At 38.6% G+C, this 18,805-nt stretch overlaps 1 protein-coding gene across 1 annotated transcript in view; it reads right to left on the reverse strand.

Moving 5' to 3' along the window:
* The window catches only part of ACADL (acyl-CoA dehydrogenase long chain), a 47,902-nt gene that overhangs the window by 22,034 nt on the left and 7,063 nt on the right, over nt 1-18,805 (reverse strand). The window contains 6 exon segments of the mRNA XM_058533416.1: nt 1,392-1,420; nt 1,423-1,504; nt 2,833-2,934; nt 3,632-3,796; nt 9,450-9,516; nt 14,138-14,302. Of these exon segments, the coding sequence (XP_058389399.1) occupies nt 1,392-1,420; nt 1,423-1,504; nt 2,833-2,934; nt 3,632-3,796; nt 9,450-9,516; nt 14,138-14,302 (610 nt within the window).

Raw genomic sequence — 18,805 nt, forward strand, 5'->3', positions numbered from 1 at the left:
GTAGATTTCCAATTCCAAGTTTTTTGCTGTAAAATGTTTCAGCAATTTGATGACTGCATTGTTTATAAACTGTTCCTTCATTTAAGAAGAAACTAGAGGGTCTAAAATTGATTGGCATGGTTAGAGATTAAGGCCACTATGTACTGAATTCTTCTGCACATACCTTTAACTTCCTGGTAAAACCCAACCTTAATTAAACACAATCATCCACCTTCTCTGTGCTTGAACCTGGGCAGCTAAACTCTTCTAGTAAACTGATGCACAAAAAAGCAGAAAGTGTCACTGTAAATTCATGGTCAATAACCTCATCTGAGCCTCAATACTGCACGCAGGCTTACTATGTTTTTCTAGTTAGTTCAGTCTCTCACTCAGAAAGGGTATTTCAAACCTTCCTCACTCTCTTTGGACACCTACATGCCCTCTTCACTTCTATCTCTTTCAAGAACAGACTTTTCCTACTGTTATTTAAGAAAATGGAAGTCTTCAGAAGAGAGCTTTTGCAATTTTCTATCAACAGAGCTGACCTCATGCCCATCCTTTCCTCTTTTCTTCCTGCTACAAAGGAGAAAGGACCTCTCCTGTCAGGGTGGGAAGGTCTATCTTTCCAGGTGCTTTGGCACCCACACCCTCACACTTTCTCAAAGATCATAAACAGTTAATCATCCTCTCCATATTTAACAATCTTTCCCTCTTTACTAAATCCTTTCTCTAGGTATTAAAATATTCTCCAGTATTCTCATCCTAATAATAACAAAAAATTAACACTCTCCAGATATCTCACTTGGCCCCCAAATATTTCATCCCACTCCCCTCCCCCTCCCTCTTCTTGCGCCCCAGTTACCACCCTTTCTCTCAACTACCATTCACAGCCAAACTCAGGAAAGAGTTGCCTGCCATCAGTATCTTTACTTCCTTGTTTCCATTCCCTCCTCTACTCACTCAGGCCTGGCACCACCCCCACACCAGTCCATCAATGGCTCTTATGAAATAACCTCCATGTCATTATGTCCAATGGGCACTCTTTGAACCATCTTATTTACCCTCTAAGCAGCATCTAGCCCCACTCCCTCCTACTTGAAGTCCTCTTTCTCTTGGCTTCTGTGACAACACTTGCCTGATTTGCTTTCTCTTTTCTGCCTGCCCATTCTCAGTTGTCTTTGTAAGCTCTTCCTTTCCTACTCTACCTTTAAATATTGTAATCTTTCTCAGGACTCTGTTCTAGGACCCCTTCGTGTCTTATTCTCTACCCTCTCTCCCTCAGCGACCTCATCCACTCTCATGGATTCTAACACCACCTATATTAAAATTACTCCATATTTATGTCTAGCCTAGACCCATTTCAGATGAGTAAACTGATATCATCTAATACTAAACCATGACGACTAGCTTACCTGTATATGCACAACTGTTTTCCCAAAAGCTTTCTTTGTTTAACGTAGTTCCTCATTTCTTCAAATGTGAATTCACTGACTGAAATTCCCAAGTCAGCAACCAATAGCCTTTCCTATAACCCCAAAATTAGGTCTTGAACATTATTCTAATTACAAAAGTGGTTTTCACCTGATTCCAACAATAATAAATTCTATAAATCATCTTTATAAAAATCCTAAAGATTAATTTATTTCTTAACTCTCTATAACAAATGGCTTCCATAGAGATTTATAAGAATATTTTAACATATCTGTAATAATTCTCTAAAGCAAACCTTTATTTTTATGAATGACTGTCTTTACTATATATAGATATCTATGTAATTTATTTAATGCTCTCATCTCTTTACTCATTTATGAGAAAGGAAATTCCAAAATTATTGATCTCTGCACACCACATATCCTAATATATCTGTGGAAACCAACATCTTAAAGTGCATAGTTTAAATTTTGCCTATTAGTGCAAAAGTATCCATAGTCAGTTTAATTCCATCTTGCTGGTGATTTTCATATTCTATGTCCATGCCAGTGTTCCCAGCCCTTGTCTCCAGTTTCATGTTTAGCTCATGCCATGGAGTCACTAGGTAGGTGCACCCTCTTATGTTGGCATGTGAGGCTCAACTATCACTCAGAAACCACACCCAAAACACAGATGTGAGGGCTGATCCTATGTGGCCAAAACTTTTCAGTCTGAACCTAACAGCTTTCCCCTTTGTTTGTTTTTTTTTTTTTTTTAAGGCTACACCCTTTGTTTATTTATTTTTGTGAGGGAGATCAGCCCTGAGCTAACATCTACGCCAATCCTCCTCTTTTTGCTGAGGAAGACCGGCCCTGAGCTAACATCTATGGCCAATCCTCCTCCTTTTTTTCCCCCAAAGCCCCAGTAGATAATTGTATGTCATAGTTGCACATCCTTCTAGTTGCTGTATGTGGGACGCCACCTCAGCATGGCCGGACAAGCGGTGGGTCAGTGCGTGCCCGGGATCCGAACCCGGGCCGCCAGTAGCAGAGCGCGCACTTAACCGCTAGCCATGGGGCCGGCCCCTCCCCTTTGATTCTTAAGTATTATTAAAAAAGCCTGCCAAATGTCTTGGCTGATACTTCCTTACAAAGAGGTAAGAATTCTTGACTTGTACTTAAGAAGCTAAAATCATTCCAAGAAAGAATCACAGAACTGAAATATCTATTTTCTCTAACTCACTTATAAGCTTTGATTGGATATCCCTGAGTTCAGTTATTTGCTTATCTAGCCTACAAAACTCGTATTTTTTTTACGACTTTAAATTATACTCAAATGATTGGCTATATCACAAGTTTTGTATGCATGGATTTATATAGTTCTCTATTATTCTATTGCAAGTCCATTATCTAATGGAAAGATAAAATCTTTAATACTTCTGGCCTGTGGAAGCTCCTGCATGAGGTAATAGAAGCCTTTATTCTCTTCTCCAAGTAGGGCACTAGCTGGCAACCGTACATCTTCAAAGAATAATTCTGCAGTATCCTAAGAGATCATGTGATTAAGTACAGAATCATCTCATTTAAATCTCTCAATAACCCAATAAGGGGACTATTATTTCCACTTAAGAAAAAAACGAAACAAAAACAAAACAAACTGGAAGCCAAGTTGGAGTGGTTAATGAACACAATTTGCAAGTGGTAAACTAGGGATTCAAACCCAGGTCCATCTGATTCCAAATCTTGTGGCTTTCCCTCTGCAATACACTGTCATTCTAGCTCCAATTCTGTCCAGTCCTGTAGGTAGTGAGGACTAAGGATTTCTAATGCATATTAAGTAAAACATGTTTTTCTTTTTGGTAATGAAAAAAATAAAACATTTGCCAATTAACCAAAAAAATATTTTCCATTCTTATTTCAAAATTTTCTTCAATCAATTTCATAAATAGAGGCCCTGTCATCATGCAGTTGATTTTGCCATTTCTAAAGCAGACATTTAAAATTCACTTCCATTGCTGACCACCAGAAGGAGACACAGTTTGCATAAATGCTGGAATAAATCTTCATTATCGTTTCTGAAAAGCATATTTTAGGAATTTAGCATAGGAAGGTATGATTGTACTATACGTAGTTCTATATATAAGGCATAATTGTGTAAACTCAATTATTTATAAATAATAATTTATTATTAATAATTGAGTAAGCTCAATTATTACCTGAATATGATTTATGTTATGACTTACCTGGGCTTTTAGTCCCATTTTATGCAGCTTTCGTCCCTTGAGAAATCCTTTCATTCCATTTTCCACCAGAAAAAGGCGAAAGCCATGGATGGGAGAGTGATCTTCACTATCTGTGACTGCCACTACCATCACAAAGCCACTTAGCCACCCATTAGTGATGAATACCTACAAAGCCCCAAGTATACTGTGATGCGCCACAATAACTCAGGTCCATGTGCAGGTCATGACTGGGGGGAGGTATGTTCAAGAAGACAAAACCAGACAAGACAGGCTTCGTACGCTCTCTGTCCTCTGTCCAGGTAGCTGCAGTGTTGATTCACCACACGCGAGGTGATTACAGAGCCGGGGAAATACCCAACGCTTCAGAGATGAAGTCTGTATGTTTTCTCTCCATTATTAGTATTGTAAATAAAAATAGTAATAACTAACAGATGTTATTATGCTCTTTTCAAATTAAAACAAAATTGTCTATAAAAATTATAAACTGTATTTTAGAAAGAAGCTGCAGATGAGCAAAAGGAATCTGCTGTAAACGCACTATACTATCAAAGTCTTTGTACTTTCAGACTTGACTTTGTACTTCAGATTTCAGTGTTTGAAAAGGCATAGTTTCGATTTTCATGATGGGTGGCCTACTTCTTTCCAAATGGTCTAAATAAGGAAGATACTGATTCAGGAGGGATAAAACAACAAACTAAATAAGAGATATTAGATTATCAAGTGATATTTATTCAGAAAACAAATGTATCCAGAGCAAATATTAATACTTATCTTCTCGTTCTGCATCTTTCCTGGGTCGTCTCAACCACTTCCATGGCTTTAGTTGCCATCTGTATGCTGATGACTCCAAATCTTTATCTAAGTCAAATTTCTTGCTAGGTTCCAGACCTTTATACCAACCTGCTTCTGGAGAGTTCCACCTGATACTCATGGGCAGAACATATTCCTTCCCACCTCTACCTAATCCTGAATATCAACCGATTTTCCCTATCTCAATGAACGGAGGCAATAAATCATGTTATCATCCTGTTTCATATTCAATTTGACATCTAGTTCTCTCTAATCCATTTCAACACTTTTTCATTCTAGTCACTTCCTTTCACTTCCATTGCCATATCTTATTTAGGGCCCTCATCATTTATTGCTTAAGTTCCTACAAATGATCTCTCTGCAGCTCTGTTATCCATCATGATGTCAGAGAGATCTTTCTAAAAGGCCATCTGATCACACCATTTCACATTCTAAAATCTGTGAAGAGCTCCTCATAGGCTTCGGGATAAATACTAAACCTCATCAGGGCATATAAAACTCATCACAAACTGCCACTAGCTTACCAGTCCTGCTATCTCTTGCCCCACTTTTCCCTCATTCTCTTTCCTCAGGTCAGCTCTACTGAATTACTTGCTGTCCCTCATATTCCAAGGTCTTCCTTACCTATGGGTCTTTGGAAATCTTGTTTCCTTTACTTGGGAGGCCCTTTCCCAACTCTGCTAGGATGAATCCTACTCATCCTGGACTAAGTTCAGACATCACCACTTCCAAAGAGTCTTCCCAAATTCCCCAGGCTGGGTTGAGTGCTCCCAAAGCACCTGAATTTACCATCATCTTAGCACTTATCAAATTGTACTCAAATGATCTATTTTTGTCTCTGTCCCTTTGAAATAGTAGAGGTATCAAATGGTGTTGGTTACACTTATCACCTAACATCCCTGCCCTTTATAAGAAGATTTATGCTCTAAGATCTATAGTGCTGATACTTACAAATAATGGGAAATGGGCCAATGATGTAGTGTTACCTACATGACAGCAAGCGAAGGCAGTGGTGGTGGCATGGTTATAAGTGACATAACAGTAAAAGATCCCCAACATCTCTCTGTACTAGGAGCTCCTTAAGGGCAGGAACCATTTCCTAATCATACATCTATCCTCAGTGCTTAGAATAGTTTGGCATATAGGAGGCCTCAAGGATGTTTGTTGAATAAATGAGAAAAATATATTCCTCAAAAAAATTCTATACGTCATGGTTAAAGTATTTTTCTACAGTGTTGCTTCATTATTCCATTCTAGCTCAAAAACCCTCCAGGTCTCCCAATGTCCTACCTTTCTAAGATAATAATGACCATTTGTGTGGCTGTCACAGGGGAATTCCTGAAATGGTGCGTTTTTGTTTGTTTTCAATCTCTCAGCATCCAGGAATTAGTACCTGTATGCTCTAAATCCATGGTCTTGGACATGTATTAACTATAGATAACAAACAATGAGATGGGAAGGAAGGGAGGAGCAGTCTATAGGACAAAACCTGTTCACTTTAACACTCTGACACTCTGACTTTTAATAGGACTGGGATTATCCCTACCGAGGGACATCACTTTTTCTTTTTGGTATTTATTGCCTATAATATAAGCTCATTGTAGCTGTTATATAGATAGCATATTGTTATAAAGAAAAAGAAAAAAATATGCATTTTCACTTAAATATTAATATGATCTTTTCACTTAATATAATTATTTTCCTATACCATAATAAAAACTTTGTGTCAAAATGGTGCATATTAGGTCATCTTATTGATGTACTATTTTTACTTACTTATTCCTTTTAAATATTTTGTCATTCCTAATAGAGTTTTAGAAATACAGTCAGTGGTACTTTCCTGCCTGGTCCCCATAGAAGACTGTGTGGAAATTAATGAAAGAAACCTTAACTAAATTGCAATCAGGAAGGTCTACAGGGGGAGCACTTATGCCCTATCACACATCATAAACTACACCAAACAGGAAGAGAGACACTTGCATCTTCAACAGGAAGTAAAACTGCTTTACAACTGAAGGAAGATTTCTCTCCCCACCTCGCAACAGCTCAGCCAATGAGAAGTCATTGCCACCCTTACCTGTTACTTTCCCCCAATGAACTTTCTTTTAAAACAGCTCCTCCTTACTCCCCCTTTTGCTCTGTAAAAGCAGCCCCCTTCATTGTTTGCTGGATTTGCCTATGGTTCACCACAGCATGCACATTCTGAATTGCAATTCTTTTGGCTATTCCCAAATAAACTCATTTTGAGGATAAAATAACAGGTGAACTTGCTTTTTAAGTTGATAACTGTGACTGAGCAGATTGGGTCTGCTTAGAAAGCTGCCGTCAGGAGTGCATGTATCTTTACGCATTGGTGTTTTCACGTTCTTTGGGTAAATACCCAGCAGTGGAATAGCTGGATCATATGGTAGTTCTATCCTTGATTTTTTGAGGAATCTCCATACTGCTTTCCATAGTGGCTGCACCAGTTTGCACTCCCACCAGCAGTGTATGAGAGTTCCCTTCTCTCCACATCCTCTCCAACACATGTTGGAGTCTTATTAATTACAGCCATTCTGATGGGCGTGAGGTGATCATTGCAGCGTTATTCACAATAGCCAAGACTTGGAGGCAACCTAAGTGCCCATCAAGGGACGAATGGATAAAGAAGCTGTGGTATATATACACAATGGAATACTACTCAGCCATAAGAAACGATGAAATCCAGCCATTTGTGACAACATGGGTGGACACTGAGGGTATTATGTGAAGTGAAATAAGTCAGAGGGAGAAGATCAAATACCGTATGATCTCACTCATTAAGTAGTAGATAATAACAACAACAAACAAACACACAGAGACAGAGATTGGATTGGTGGTTACCAGAGGGAAAGCGGGGAGGGAGGAGGGCGAAAGGGATAATTCGGCACATGTGTGTGGTGATGGGTTGTAATTAGTATTTGGGTGGTGAACATGATGTAATCTATGCAGAAATAGAAGTGTAATGATGTACACCTGAAATTTATACAATGTTATAAACCAATGTTACTGCAATAAAAAAAAAAAAAAAGAAAGCTGCAGTCATAAGAGAGTATGGTCCCCATTTCACTTTTGACCAAATTCTCTACTCTTCTGTCAAAACATGCCCTCTGTGTGCAGAGTTAACTGATTATATATCAGAGTGAGCATTCGTTTATTATAATCGTCAGGATGAATAATTTAGACTAATATTTCTTTTTGTGTGTGTGTGTGAGGAAGATTAGCCTTGAGGTAATATCTGTTGCCAATCCTCCACTTTTTGCTGAGGAAGATTGGCCCTGGGCTAACACCTGTGCTCATCTTCCTCTACTTTATATGGGATGCTGCCACAGCATGGCTTGACAAGCAGTGCATCAGTGCACTCCCAGGATCCGAACCTGTGAACCCCAGGCCGCCGAAGGGGAGCGTGAGCTCTTAACTGCTACGCCACAAGGCCGGGCCCTGGACTAATATTTCTTAAAATATATTTGAAAAACACCAGTGACTCAAGCGAGTCTATAAAAAGAGAATTTCCAGGCCAGCCCCAGTGACCTAGAAGTTAAGTTTGGTGTGCTCTGCTTCAGTGGCCCAGGTTCAGTTCCCAGGCACGGACCTACACCACTCATCAGAGGCCATGCTGGGGTGGTGATTCACATACAAAATAGAAGATTGGCAATGGTTAGCTCAGGGTGAACCTTCCTCAACAAAAAAAAAAATAAAGAGAATTTCCTAGGGCATAAGACCTACTGTATCCAACTTTTAGAGGTTCACAATGCATATCAGCATATCAAAGAGTGAGAAGTTGTGCACATTTTCCAAATTTACTTGATACCACAGATACTGTTTTTCTGTATAATAACTATGAAACTAGATTATGGAATGGTCTTTAGAACTGGGCTGCCCAAAATGTGTTCTTCAGACCAGTGTCAGTCCACAGACTGTTATTAGTCCCCAATAGCACAAGTGCAGAAATTGAGTGTTTAGAAAGTTGTACAGCAATTTGACAGTGCCACAGCATTTAGGCTTATGATTTAGTAAATGCAAAGGAATGAATCTAAAACTAATTAGAAAATTTTTAAAAATTTAAAAGAAAACAAACAAAACCTAGTCCTTCACCAGGCCTAGAAATATATTTTCAGGAAGACTTCCTTAGTGTAGGAAAAGAGCATCTTTTCTTTTCTTAGCACTCAGTCAACAGCAAATATTTATTGTGTGTATACCAGACACAGCTTTAGGTAAAAAAGAAACCTCTGCCATCAGTGATATTAGATTCTAAGGGATATATTTATTCCTAAGCCCCTGTAACTTGAGGGGCTTTCCAATTGATGTGACTCAGAAGGACTGAAAGGCTCTCAAATTCTATCCAAGATATATTTCTCACCTAAGATCTTTTTTTTTTTTTTTTAAAGATTTTATTTATTTATTTTTTCCCCCCAAAGCCCCAGTAGATAGTTGTGTGTCATAGCTGCACATCCTTCTAGTTGCTGTATGTGGGATGCGGCCTCAGCATGGCCAGAGAAGCAGCGCGTTGGTGCGAGCCCGGGAACCCGGGTCGCCAGCAGTGGAGCGCACTCACTTAACCACTAAGCCACGGGGCCGGCCCTCACCTAAGATCTTTTGAAACTCTTCTTGATATTTACAAGAAAGTCTTTCCCTCAATTTGTCATCAACATCAAGCTTGATAACGATTAACTATTGCTTGTCCTGTATCTGGACAATATGAGCCTTACCTTCCCCTTTTCTGGTTTGATAAGGGCTGTGTGGAAGCTAAAACATTTTCCGTATCAGTGAGGGAGCATGCAAAATGGAACACGGAAGAGGAACAGATCTCATGTAACAGAAGTGTTGCAAAATTCTTACTCTCTCCAAAGCAAAACAGCTCAATTTCTGTGTAAACTCAATTCCTTTGTGAATCCCTAGATCTCGTAGAATCAATAACGAGTAGTCTTTGAGAGGGTATTACCCAGGGCGTGACTGCAGGGAAAGGCTGGGGAAGCCCCTCTTCACACACCTTGCTCCCACTGAGAATCCAGTCACTTCCATGTTTTTTGGCATTTGTTCTCACTCCTTGCAAATCACTGTAAATGGAAAAAAGGATGAAAAATTCATTAATTGGTAAAAATTGAATTACGCAAATGTTGTTATGTAAGCACATATGTAATGTAATAATTCAAACTGGTTACACCATTCTAAAAATTGGTCTTTATCTAATATTAGGAATGTTCACATAAATGCACTGAAAAATCATGTCTGATGTTTTATATTCTAGACCATGCATACAAATGGATATATGATTAAGATTACACAAATTAGTCAGCCTTTATAGAGCATAACAAGGCCCAACTAGCATTCAAGACCCCCAAATTGGACTCAGATTACACTTCTAACAAGCCTGCTCTAAAAGTAGAATAGATTATTTTCCTAAATATAAAACAGACAAATATTCACAATTAAAATATGAAAAGTACAGACAATATTCCAGACAAAGGGGAAAAAGGATTTAAAAAATAATTTTACCTCCTGGAATGAACATTTTAAAAATACACCTTCCAGTATTTTTCTATGGAAACAGACACACACATATATATATATATTTATAAAATTGGAACCATACATATGATTTTGGTATCTTAATGTTATCTAATGTTTTTCTATAAGATAATTTTTATTAGCAGCATAGAATTTCATTGTATCGATTTATCATGATTTGATTTTTTAAAACAATCTCCTACTACTGAACACTTAGGTACCTTCCAATTTTCATAAACATCCTACAATGAATAGCACCATGTATAAACAGTCCACATCATGTATTACTGTGAAATTTTTCTGGTTCTTCTCCTTGTATGTGGTCTTTATATTACATATCCCATGGCACTTTGTTTATCGCTTTCTGTATCAGGCTGAATAATGACCCTCAAAGAGAGCAGGTCCTAATCCCTGGAATGGGTCACTGTGACCTGATATGGAAGAAGGGTCTTGCAAATGTAATTAATTCAAAGATCTTGAGATAGGGAGGTTATCTTGGATTATCTGGATGGGCCCTAAATGCAATCACACATGTCCTTTTGAGAGAGAGGCAGAGGGAGATTACACAGACTGAAGATCAGGAGTAAGGTGACCATAGAGGCAGAGACTGAAGTGATGAGACCACATGGCGAGGAACGCTGGCAGCCACCAGCAGATGGGAGAGGCAAGGAATGGATTCTCCCGTAGGACCTCTGGAGGGGGTGTGGCCCTTGATTTGGGCCCATTGATACTGTTTTTGGACTTCTGGCCTTCAGAACTGTGAAAGAATAAATTTTCATTGGTTTAAGCCACCGACTTTGTGGTAACTTGTTACAGAAGGTATGGGAAACAAACACACTTTCCTACAGCATTTCCCTGAATTTCAGTTATTAATAAAAAGACCTCCTCTTTCCTACTCATTCCACCCACCAGACTTGAGCCTTTTAAGGACACAGTGTATATCAAGATCATGTTTATATGCCCCTCACCTAGCACATGCTTTGCACACAACAGCCACTCAATAAACACTAGTTGAATTACATTATTAAAAATGCCAATTGTGCAGAAAAGAGTTAATACAGCAGGCTTCAGGCTGCTATCCTTGGAAATGTCTGATTACAAGGTTGGCTCCAGGCTGGCGTCTGAGAATTTGGATTTCAGGAGAGTTCTCCCCATTCCCAGAACTGGTAAGAGTGGCTCACTGTGCCTCAACTGTTTGTGCCAATAGTATGGTTTATGCTGAACACCTGCTTTCCTTCTGGCAATCTCAACTTATGGTGCACACTAAGCAGAAGGTGCCTCTGTGACCAGCCTCCAATAAAACCCTGGGCACTGAGTCCCTCAGAGTCTACCCTGGTGGGCAACATTCCACATGTGTTGTCACAACTTGTTGCTGAAGGAAGTAAGCAATCCTGTGTGATGCCATTGGGCAAGGACTCTTGGAAACTGCTCCTGGTTTTCTGCGGATTTCAATCCATGAGGCTTTTCCTTTTGCTGGTTTCTTTGTACCCTTTCACTGTAATAAATTATATCTGTGAGTACAATTATATGCTGAATCTTGGGACTCTTCCTAACAAATTACTGACCCTGAGGGGGGTCCTGAGGACACACGGCATTAGAATCAAGGCCACCTATTTGAAAGACAAGTTAAATGACAAAAATCTGTGACTCAGTCTGTAGCCTGGTTTTCAGCAAAAGGATGGATGCTTATAGGAAACATTTTAAAGCTTCACGCTGTTGTATTCTAACATCATAATTTTCACCGTAAACCAGTATGAAGTATCAGGTACTAATACATGGTTTATTAAAATAATTCTTTTATACAGGGACATATCAAAGGTAACAAAGGTAATGACATAGCTCAGTTTGTGGATTTTTAAAAAAACTTTTGAATGGTAAATATTAAATAACAAAAATGGCTTTAAAATATACCACTTAGTTTTGCCAAGAATTCAGACCCTCCCAATAATCCCATTAAGTAAGCGTCATTGTCTCAATTTCACTGATACAGACATTGAGGCTCAGAGATTATGCCCACAATCACACAGCGAGTGTCAGAACATCAATCTGCTCTATGCGCTTGGTTCAAGTATTTCATCTCTCATTTTCTGTTTTCTCCTTACACAGGGCTCACAATACCTCTATGTTTCATACAGGTTATCGGGATGGCCAAATAAGAACACCAGCATGAAAGCATATGAAATGTTCCGGGATCATGCAAATGTACTTAAGTGTACATCATGGGGTCTCCTGTGTGTGTGGAAGGGGAGGGCCAGCAAAGCCCTAGATCTTCTCCAGCAAACTCAACCTCTTTCTGCGAAGGCCAGATCAAAGCAAGAGCACAGGAGGGGCCGCGCCACCTCTGAAGTTCCCATCTTCTTTATTCTTTCCCTCCCACATGCTTTCTCTCCATTTCTCACCATAATCCCTCAACACTCTAATCTTCTCCTTCCCGAGCAGCTTTCTCCACTCTCTCGGCCCCTTGGCTTGTCTCTCCAAATATCAGACTGATCTGCTATCCTTCCGCTCCTCTCAGCAACCTTCCAAAAAATCTGCCTCTTTTCTCCACCCTCATTCTCGGCTTACTTCTTAATTACATGTACCTAACCACAGATAAGGACAGAGAACTTAAATAAACAAAAATCCAAGAAGCCTCTGTGTGTGTGCAAGTTGGGGATAAATCAAACTCTCTCATTTATTCCATGGCCTCTAGATAAGAGCTAATATGCGGTGGCTTGGAGCTGGAACATTCTGATCACAGAGCTAAGATGATGCAATCAGAATATTGGGCAGTCAGCCAGTTATCTCAGAGAATTATCTTAAAAGCAAAGGAAGAAGATTAAATTCCTACTTCTTGCAGGTCACAATTTTAGGCAAAAGAAGTAAACAAAGGCCTTTTATTTTGGCAAAATTTAGTATCAGTATCGGCTTGTAATTATAGATTTATATCTGGGAAAGATAAATACAATTTAAGCATACTGCCAAGTGACACTATAGAATATTAAGACATTTAAAAACAAATTGCACTGTCAAAAAAGAAAATTTAAAACATTAGGGCCTGACTTTTGCAGAAAGAAGTCTTGGCTTTTCAGTCACTCCTTCTGCCACGTCTTCAAGTTCTTCCTCTGCACTGCCTGTTCTCTGTCGGCCCGTCGGGCACTGCTCTCTTTACCTAAACCATTCCCTTACCGCGCCCGCCTGTCCAACTCCTGCCCCCCGTCTACACTGCCTTTCAGCACCCAACTCTGAAAAGGATCAGTCTGTGTTCTCAATACCCATCTCACTGCCTTCCATAGTGACTTCTGCCCCTCCTCTCCACTGAAGTCCCAATCAAAAGATCCCCAGGGGTCTGCCATGACCTTTTCTCGGTTCTCATCTCTGTGGCCTTGACATCACGAACTCCTCACTCCTGTCCTATTGCCTTTACAAACTCACTTCCCCTCGCGCTCATGACAGAGCACTTGTCGAGATGTCCTTCAAACTCAGTCCTTCTGTCTCTGTTGCTACACCCTGTACAGTTCCAAATGACACACGACACCCGAGGTTTCCTCCTTGGTCTCCTTTCCATCCTTTCCCTTCGCTCTGTTCTTGCATGACTGGTCCCTTCTCATTCGTCAGGTCTCAGCTTAAACATAACCACTCTTCGGAGGTCTTCTCTGGTGCTCCTGTCTAAATTTGCTTTTTCCTTCCCCACCAAAAGCATGTGCACCATTAGTCTATAGCATAGCACTTAGTTTCCTTCACAGTACCCATCATAATCTATAATTCGGAATATATCCCTTTGTGTCTTGTCATTCTCCTCAATAAGCACAGGACCTGCAACTGTTTTGTTGACTGTATACCTGGTACACTGAAGGCATTTACTAAGTAACCATCAAATGACTGAATAAATGATCTTATTCAGTCCCATAGCTTCAATTCCTGCTTGTATATGAATTGCTTTTAAAACCTACTGCCTCCCAGTCTGTCCCGAGTTCCAAATTCACCTTTTTAACAGCCTGCTGGCCATTTCGACATGCATGTCACACCACATCTGAAATTCATCACTCCCCAAATCCAACTCATATCCCACCATTTTATTTTCGTTACCCTGTGTTAATATCTCAGTTTTGTATAAAGCAAGTACTGAGAAAATACTTGCTGTTAGACCATTGCTTCCAAGACTTCAAAACCAATGGAATGCTGAGTTACCATCCAGCCCCTGACTCTGTCGTTGCTATGGCACCAACACATTTGCCCGCCGTCATCTGGGGGATGAAGTGCTGAATCAGTTCTTCTGAGCTGTAGTCTACAATATAGGGCATGACAATATGTGAATGAAGACTAAAACCTGGGCCTCTACAATATGAATGTGCTCTTAGAAAGAAAAAAAGAAGAAAATTTAAAGCACAAAATAGTTATTTTCTTATGTTTTTAGTTTCTTTGATTTTCTTTTTTTTTTTAAATTTTTTGTTTATTGCAGTAACATCGGTTCATAACATTGTATAAATTTCAGGTGTACATCATTGTACTTCTATTTCTGCATAGATTACATCATGTTCACCACTCAAATACTAATTACAGCCCATCACCACACACATGTACCGAATTATCCCTTTCACCCTCCTCCCTCCCCCCTTCCCCTCTGGTAACCACCAATCCAATCTCTGTCCCTATGTGTTTGTTTATTGTTGTTATTATCTACTACTTAATGAAGGAAATCATACGGTATTTGACCTTCTCCCTCTGACTTATTTCACTTTGCATTATACCCTCAATGTCCATCCATGTTGTCACAAATGGCTGGATTTCATCATTTCTTATGGCCGAATAGTATTCTATTGTGTATATATACCACATCTTCTTTATCCATTCGTCCCTTGATGGGCACTTAGGCTGCTTCCAAGTCTTGGCTATTGTGAATAACGCTGCAATGAACACAGGGGTGCATGTACCTTTACAAATTGGTGTTTTCAAGTTCTTTGGATAAATACCCAACAGTGGAATAGCTGGATCATATGGTAGTTCTATGCTTGATTTTTTGAGGAATCTCCATACTGTTTTCCATAGTGGTTGCACCAGTTTGCACTCCCACCAGCAGTGTATGAGAGTTCCCTTCTCTCCACATCCTCTCCAACACATGTTGTTTCCTGTCTTGTTAATTATAGCCATTCTGACGGGCGTGAGGTGATATCTCATTGTAGTTTTGATTTGCATTTCCCTGATAGTTAGTGATTTTGAACATCTTTTCATGTGTCTGTTGGGCATCTGTATATCTTCTTTGGAGAAATGTCTGTTCAGGTCTTTTGCCCATTTTTTAATTGGGTTGTTAGTTTTTTTGTTGTTGAGATGCATGAGTTCTTTATATATTTTGGAGATTAAGCCCTTATCAGAAGTATGGTTTGCAAATATCTTCTCCCAATTGTTAGGCTGTCTTTTCGTCTTGTTGATGGTTTCCTTTGCTGTGCAGAAGCTTTTTAGTTTGATGTAGTCCCATTTGTTTATTTTTTCTATTGTTTCTCTTGCCTGGTCAAACGTGGTGTTTGAAAAGATGTTGCTAAGACCGATGTCGAAGAGCGTACTGCCTATGTTTTCTTCTAGAAGTTTCACAGTTTCAGGTCTTACATTCAAGTCTTTAATCCATTTGGGGTTAACTTTTGTGTATGGTGTAAGGTAAGGGTCTACTTTCATTTTTTTGCATATGGCTATCCAGTTTTCCCAACACCATTTGTTGAAGAGACTTTCTTTTCCCTATTGTATGTTCTTGGCTCCTTTGTCAAAGATTAGCTGTCCATAGATGTGTGGGTTTATTTCAGGGCTTTCGATTCTATTCCATTGATCTGTGTGTCTGTTTTTGTGCCAGTACCATGCTGTTTTGGTTACTATAGCTTTGTAGTATATTTTGAAATCAGGGAGTGTGATACCTCCAGCTTTGTTCTTTTTTCTCAGGATTCCTTTAGCTATTCGGGGTCTTTTGTTGTTCCATATAAATTTTAGGATTCTTTGCTCTATTTCTGTGAAAAATGTTGTTGGAACTTTGATAGGGATTGCATTGAATCTATAGATGGCTTTAGGAAGTATAGACATCTTAATTATGTTAATTCTTCCGATCCAAGAGCACGGAATATCTTTCCATTTCTTTGTGTCTTCTTCAATTTCTTTCAGAAATGTTTTATAGTTTTTGGTGTACAGATCTTTCACCTCTTTGGTTAAGTTTATTCCTAGGTATTTTATTCTTTTTGTTGCAATTGTAAATGGGATGGTATTCTTAATTTCTCTTTCTGCTACTTCATTGCTAGTGTACAGAAATGCGACTTATTTTTGTATGTTGATTTTGTATCCTGCAACTTTACCATATTCGTTTATTACTTCTAAAAGTTTTCTGGTGGATTCTTTAGGGTTTTCTATATATAAAATCATGTCATCTGCAAATAGTGACAGTTTCACTTCTTCATTTCCAATTTGGATCCCTTTTATTTCTTTCTCTTGCCTGATTGCTCTGGCTAGGACTTCCAATACTATGTTAAATAGGAGTGGTGACAGTGGGCATCCTTGTCTGGTTCCTGTTTTTAGAGGGATGGCTTTCAGTTTTTCACCATTGAGGATGATATTAGCTGTGGGTTTCTCATATATGGTCTTTATTATGTTGAGATACTTTCCTTCTATACCCATTTTATTCAGAGTTTTTATCATAAATGGATGCTGTATCTTGTCAAATGCTTTCTCTGCATCTATTGAGATGATCATGTGATTTTTATTCTTCATTTTACTAATGTGGTGTATTACATTGATTGATTTGCGAATGTTAAACCATCCCTGCATCCCTGGAATAAATCCCACTTGATCATGGTGTATAATCTTTTTAATGTATTTTTGCATGCGATTTGCTAGTATTTTATTGAGGATTTTTGCATCAATGTTCATCAGTGATATTGGCCTGTAATTTTCTTTTTTTTGTGTTGTCCTTGTCTGGTTTTGGTATCAGGGTAATGTCAGCTTCGTAGAGTGAGTTAGGGAGCTTCCCCTCTTCCTCAATTTTTTGGAAGAGTTTGAGAATGATAGGTATTAAGTCTTCTTTGAATGTTTGGTAGAATTCACCAGGGAAGCCGTCTGGTCCTGGACTTTTATTTTTGGGGAGGTTTTTGATTACTGTTTAGATCTCCTTACTGGTGATTGGTCTATTCAAATTCTCTACTTCTTCTTGATCCAGTTTTGGAAGGTTGTATGATTCTAAGAATTTATCCATTTCTTCCAGATTGTCGAATTGGTTGGCATATAGCTTTTCATAGTATTCTCTTATAATCTTTTGTATTTCTGAGGTGTCTGTTGTAACCTCTCCTCTTTCATTTCTCATTTTACTTATTTGTGCCTTCTCTCTTTTTTTCCTGGTGAGTCTAGCTAAAGATTTGTCAATTTTATTGATCTTTTCAAAGAACCAGCTCTTGGTTTTATTAATTTTTTCTATTGTTTGATGGTCTCTATTTCATTTATTTCTGCTCTGATTTTTATTATTTCCCTTCTTCTACTGATTTTGGGCTGATTTTGTTCTTCTTTTTCCAGTTCCTTTAGGTGCATTGTTAGATTGTGTATTTGAGATTTTTCTTGTTTGTTGCGATAGGCCTGTATTGCTATAAACTTCCGTCTTAGAACTGCTTTTGCTGTATCCCATAAATTCTGGCATGTCGTATTTTCATTTTCATTTGTCTCCAGGTATTTTTTGATTTCTTCTTTGATTTCTTCGTTAGCCCAGTCGTTGTTCAGTAGCATTTTGTTTAATCTCCATGTATTTGTGGCTTTTCTGATTTTCTTCCTATAGTTGATTTCTAGTTTCATACTGTTGTGGTCAGAAAAGATGCTTGGTATTATTTCAATCTTCTTAAATTTATGGAGACTTGTTTTGTGGCCTAATATGTGGAGAATGTTCCATGTGCATTTGAAAAGAACGTGTATTCTTCGGTTTTTGGATGGAATGCTCTGTATATATCTACTAGGTCCATCTGTTCTAGTGTGTCGTTTAAGGCCAATGTTTCCTTATTGATCTTCTGTTTGGATGATCTATCTGTTGGTCTAAGTGGAGTGTTAAAGTCCCCTACTATTATTGTGTTACTGTCTATTTCTGTTTTTATGTCTGTTAATAATTGCTTTATATATTTAGGTGCACCTACATTGGGTGCGTAGATATTTACAAGTGTTATATCCTCTTGTTGGATTGTTCCCTTGATCATTATGTAATGCCCTTCTTTTTACAGTTTTTGTTTTAAAGTCTATTTTGTCTGATATCAGTATTGCTACCCCAGCTTTCTTTTCATTGCCATTTGCGTGGAGTAACTTTTTCCATCCCTTCACTTTCAGTTTTTGTGAGTGTCTTTCGGTCTGAAGTGTGTCTCTTGTATGCAGCATATATATGGGTCTTGTTTTTTTATCCAGTCAGCCACCTTATGCCTTTTAATTGGAGCATTTAGTCCATTGACGTTTAAAGTAGCTAGTGATAAGTATGTACTTACTGCCATTTTTTAACTTTTTTTTTTCTCAGTGTTTTAGTAATCCTTCTCTGTTCCTTTCTTCTTCTCTACAGAATTGATGGTCACTTTAGTTTGACCTCTGTCTGAAAGCTGTACTCTTTAACTCCCCTCCTCCCTCCTTTTATGTTTTTGATATCATATCTAACCTCTTTTTTGTGCATTTGTATCCATTACTTTCTAATCATGGAAATAGATAATTTTTCCTATTTGTGGGCTTCTCCTTTGCCCTTAAATCAGTCCTTTTAACGTTTCTTGTAGCACTGGTTTCTTGGTGACAAACTCCTTTAATTTTTGCTTATCTGGGAAAATTTTGATGTCTCCTTCCATTTTGAATGATAACCTTGCTGGGTAGAGTATT

The sequence above is a fragment of the Diceros bicornis genome, chromosome 37, assembly GCF_020826845.1.
Source record: "Diceros bicornis minor isolate mBicDic1 chromosome 37, mDicBic1.mat.cur, whole genome shotgun sequence".
In the NCBI taxonomy this organism is placed as follows: domain Eukaryota; kingdom Metazoa; phylum Chordata; class Mammalia; order Perissodactyla; family Rhinocerotidae; genus Diceros; species Diceros bicornis.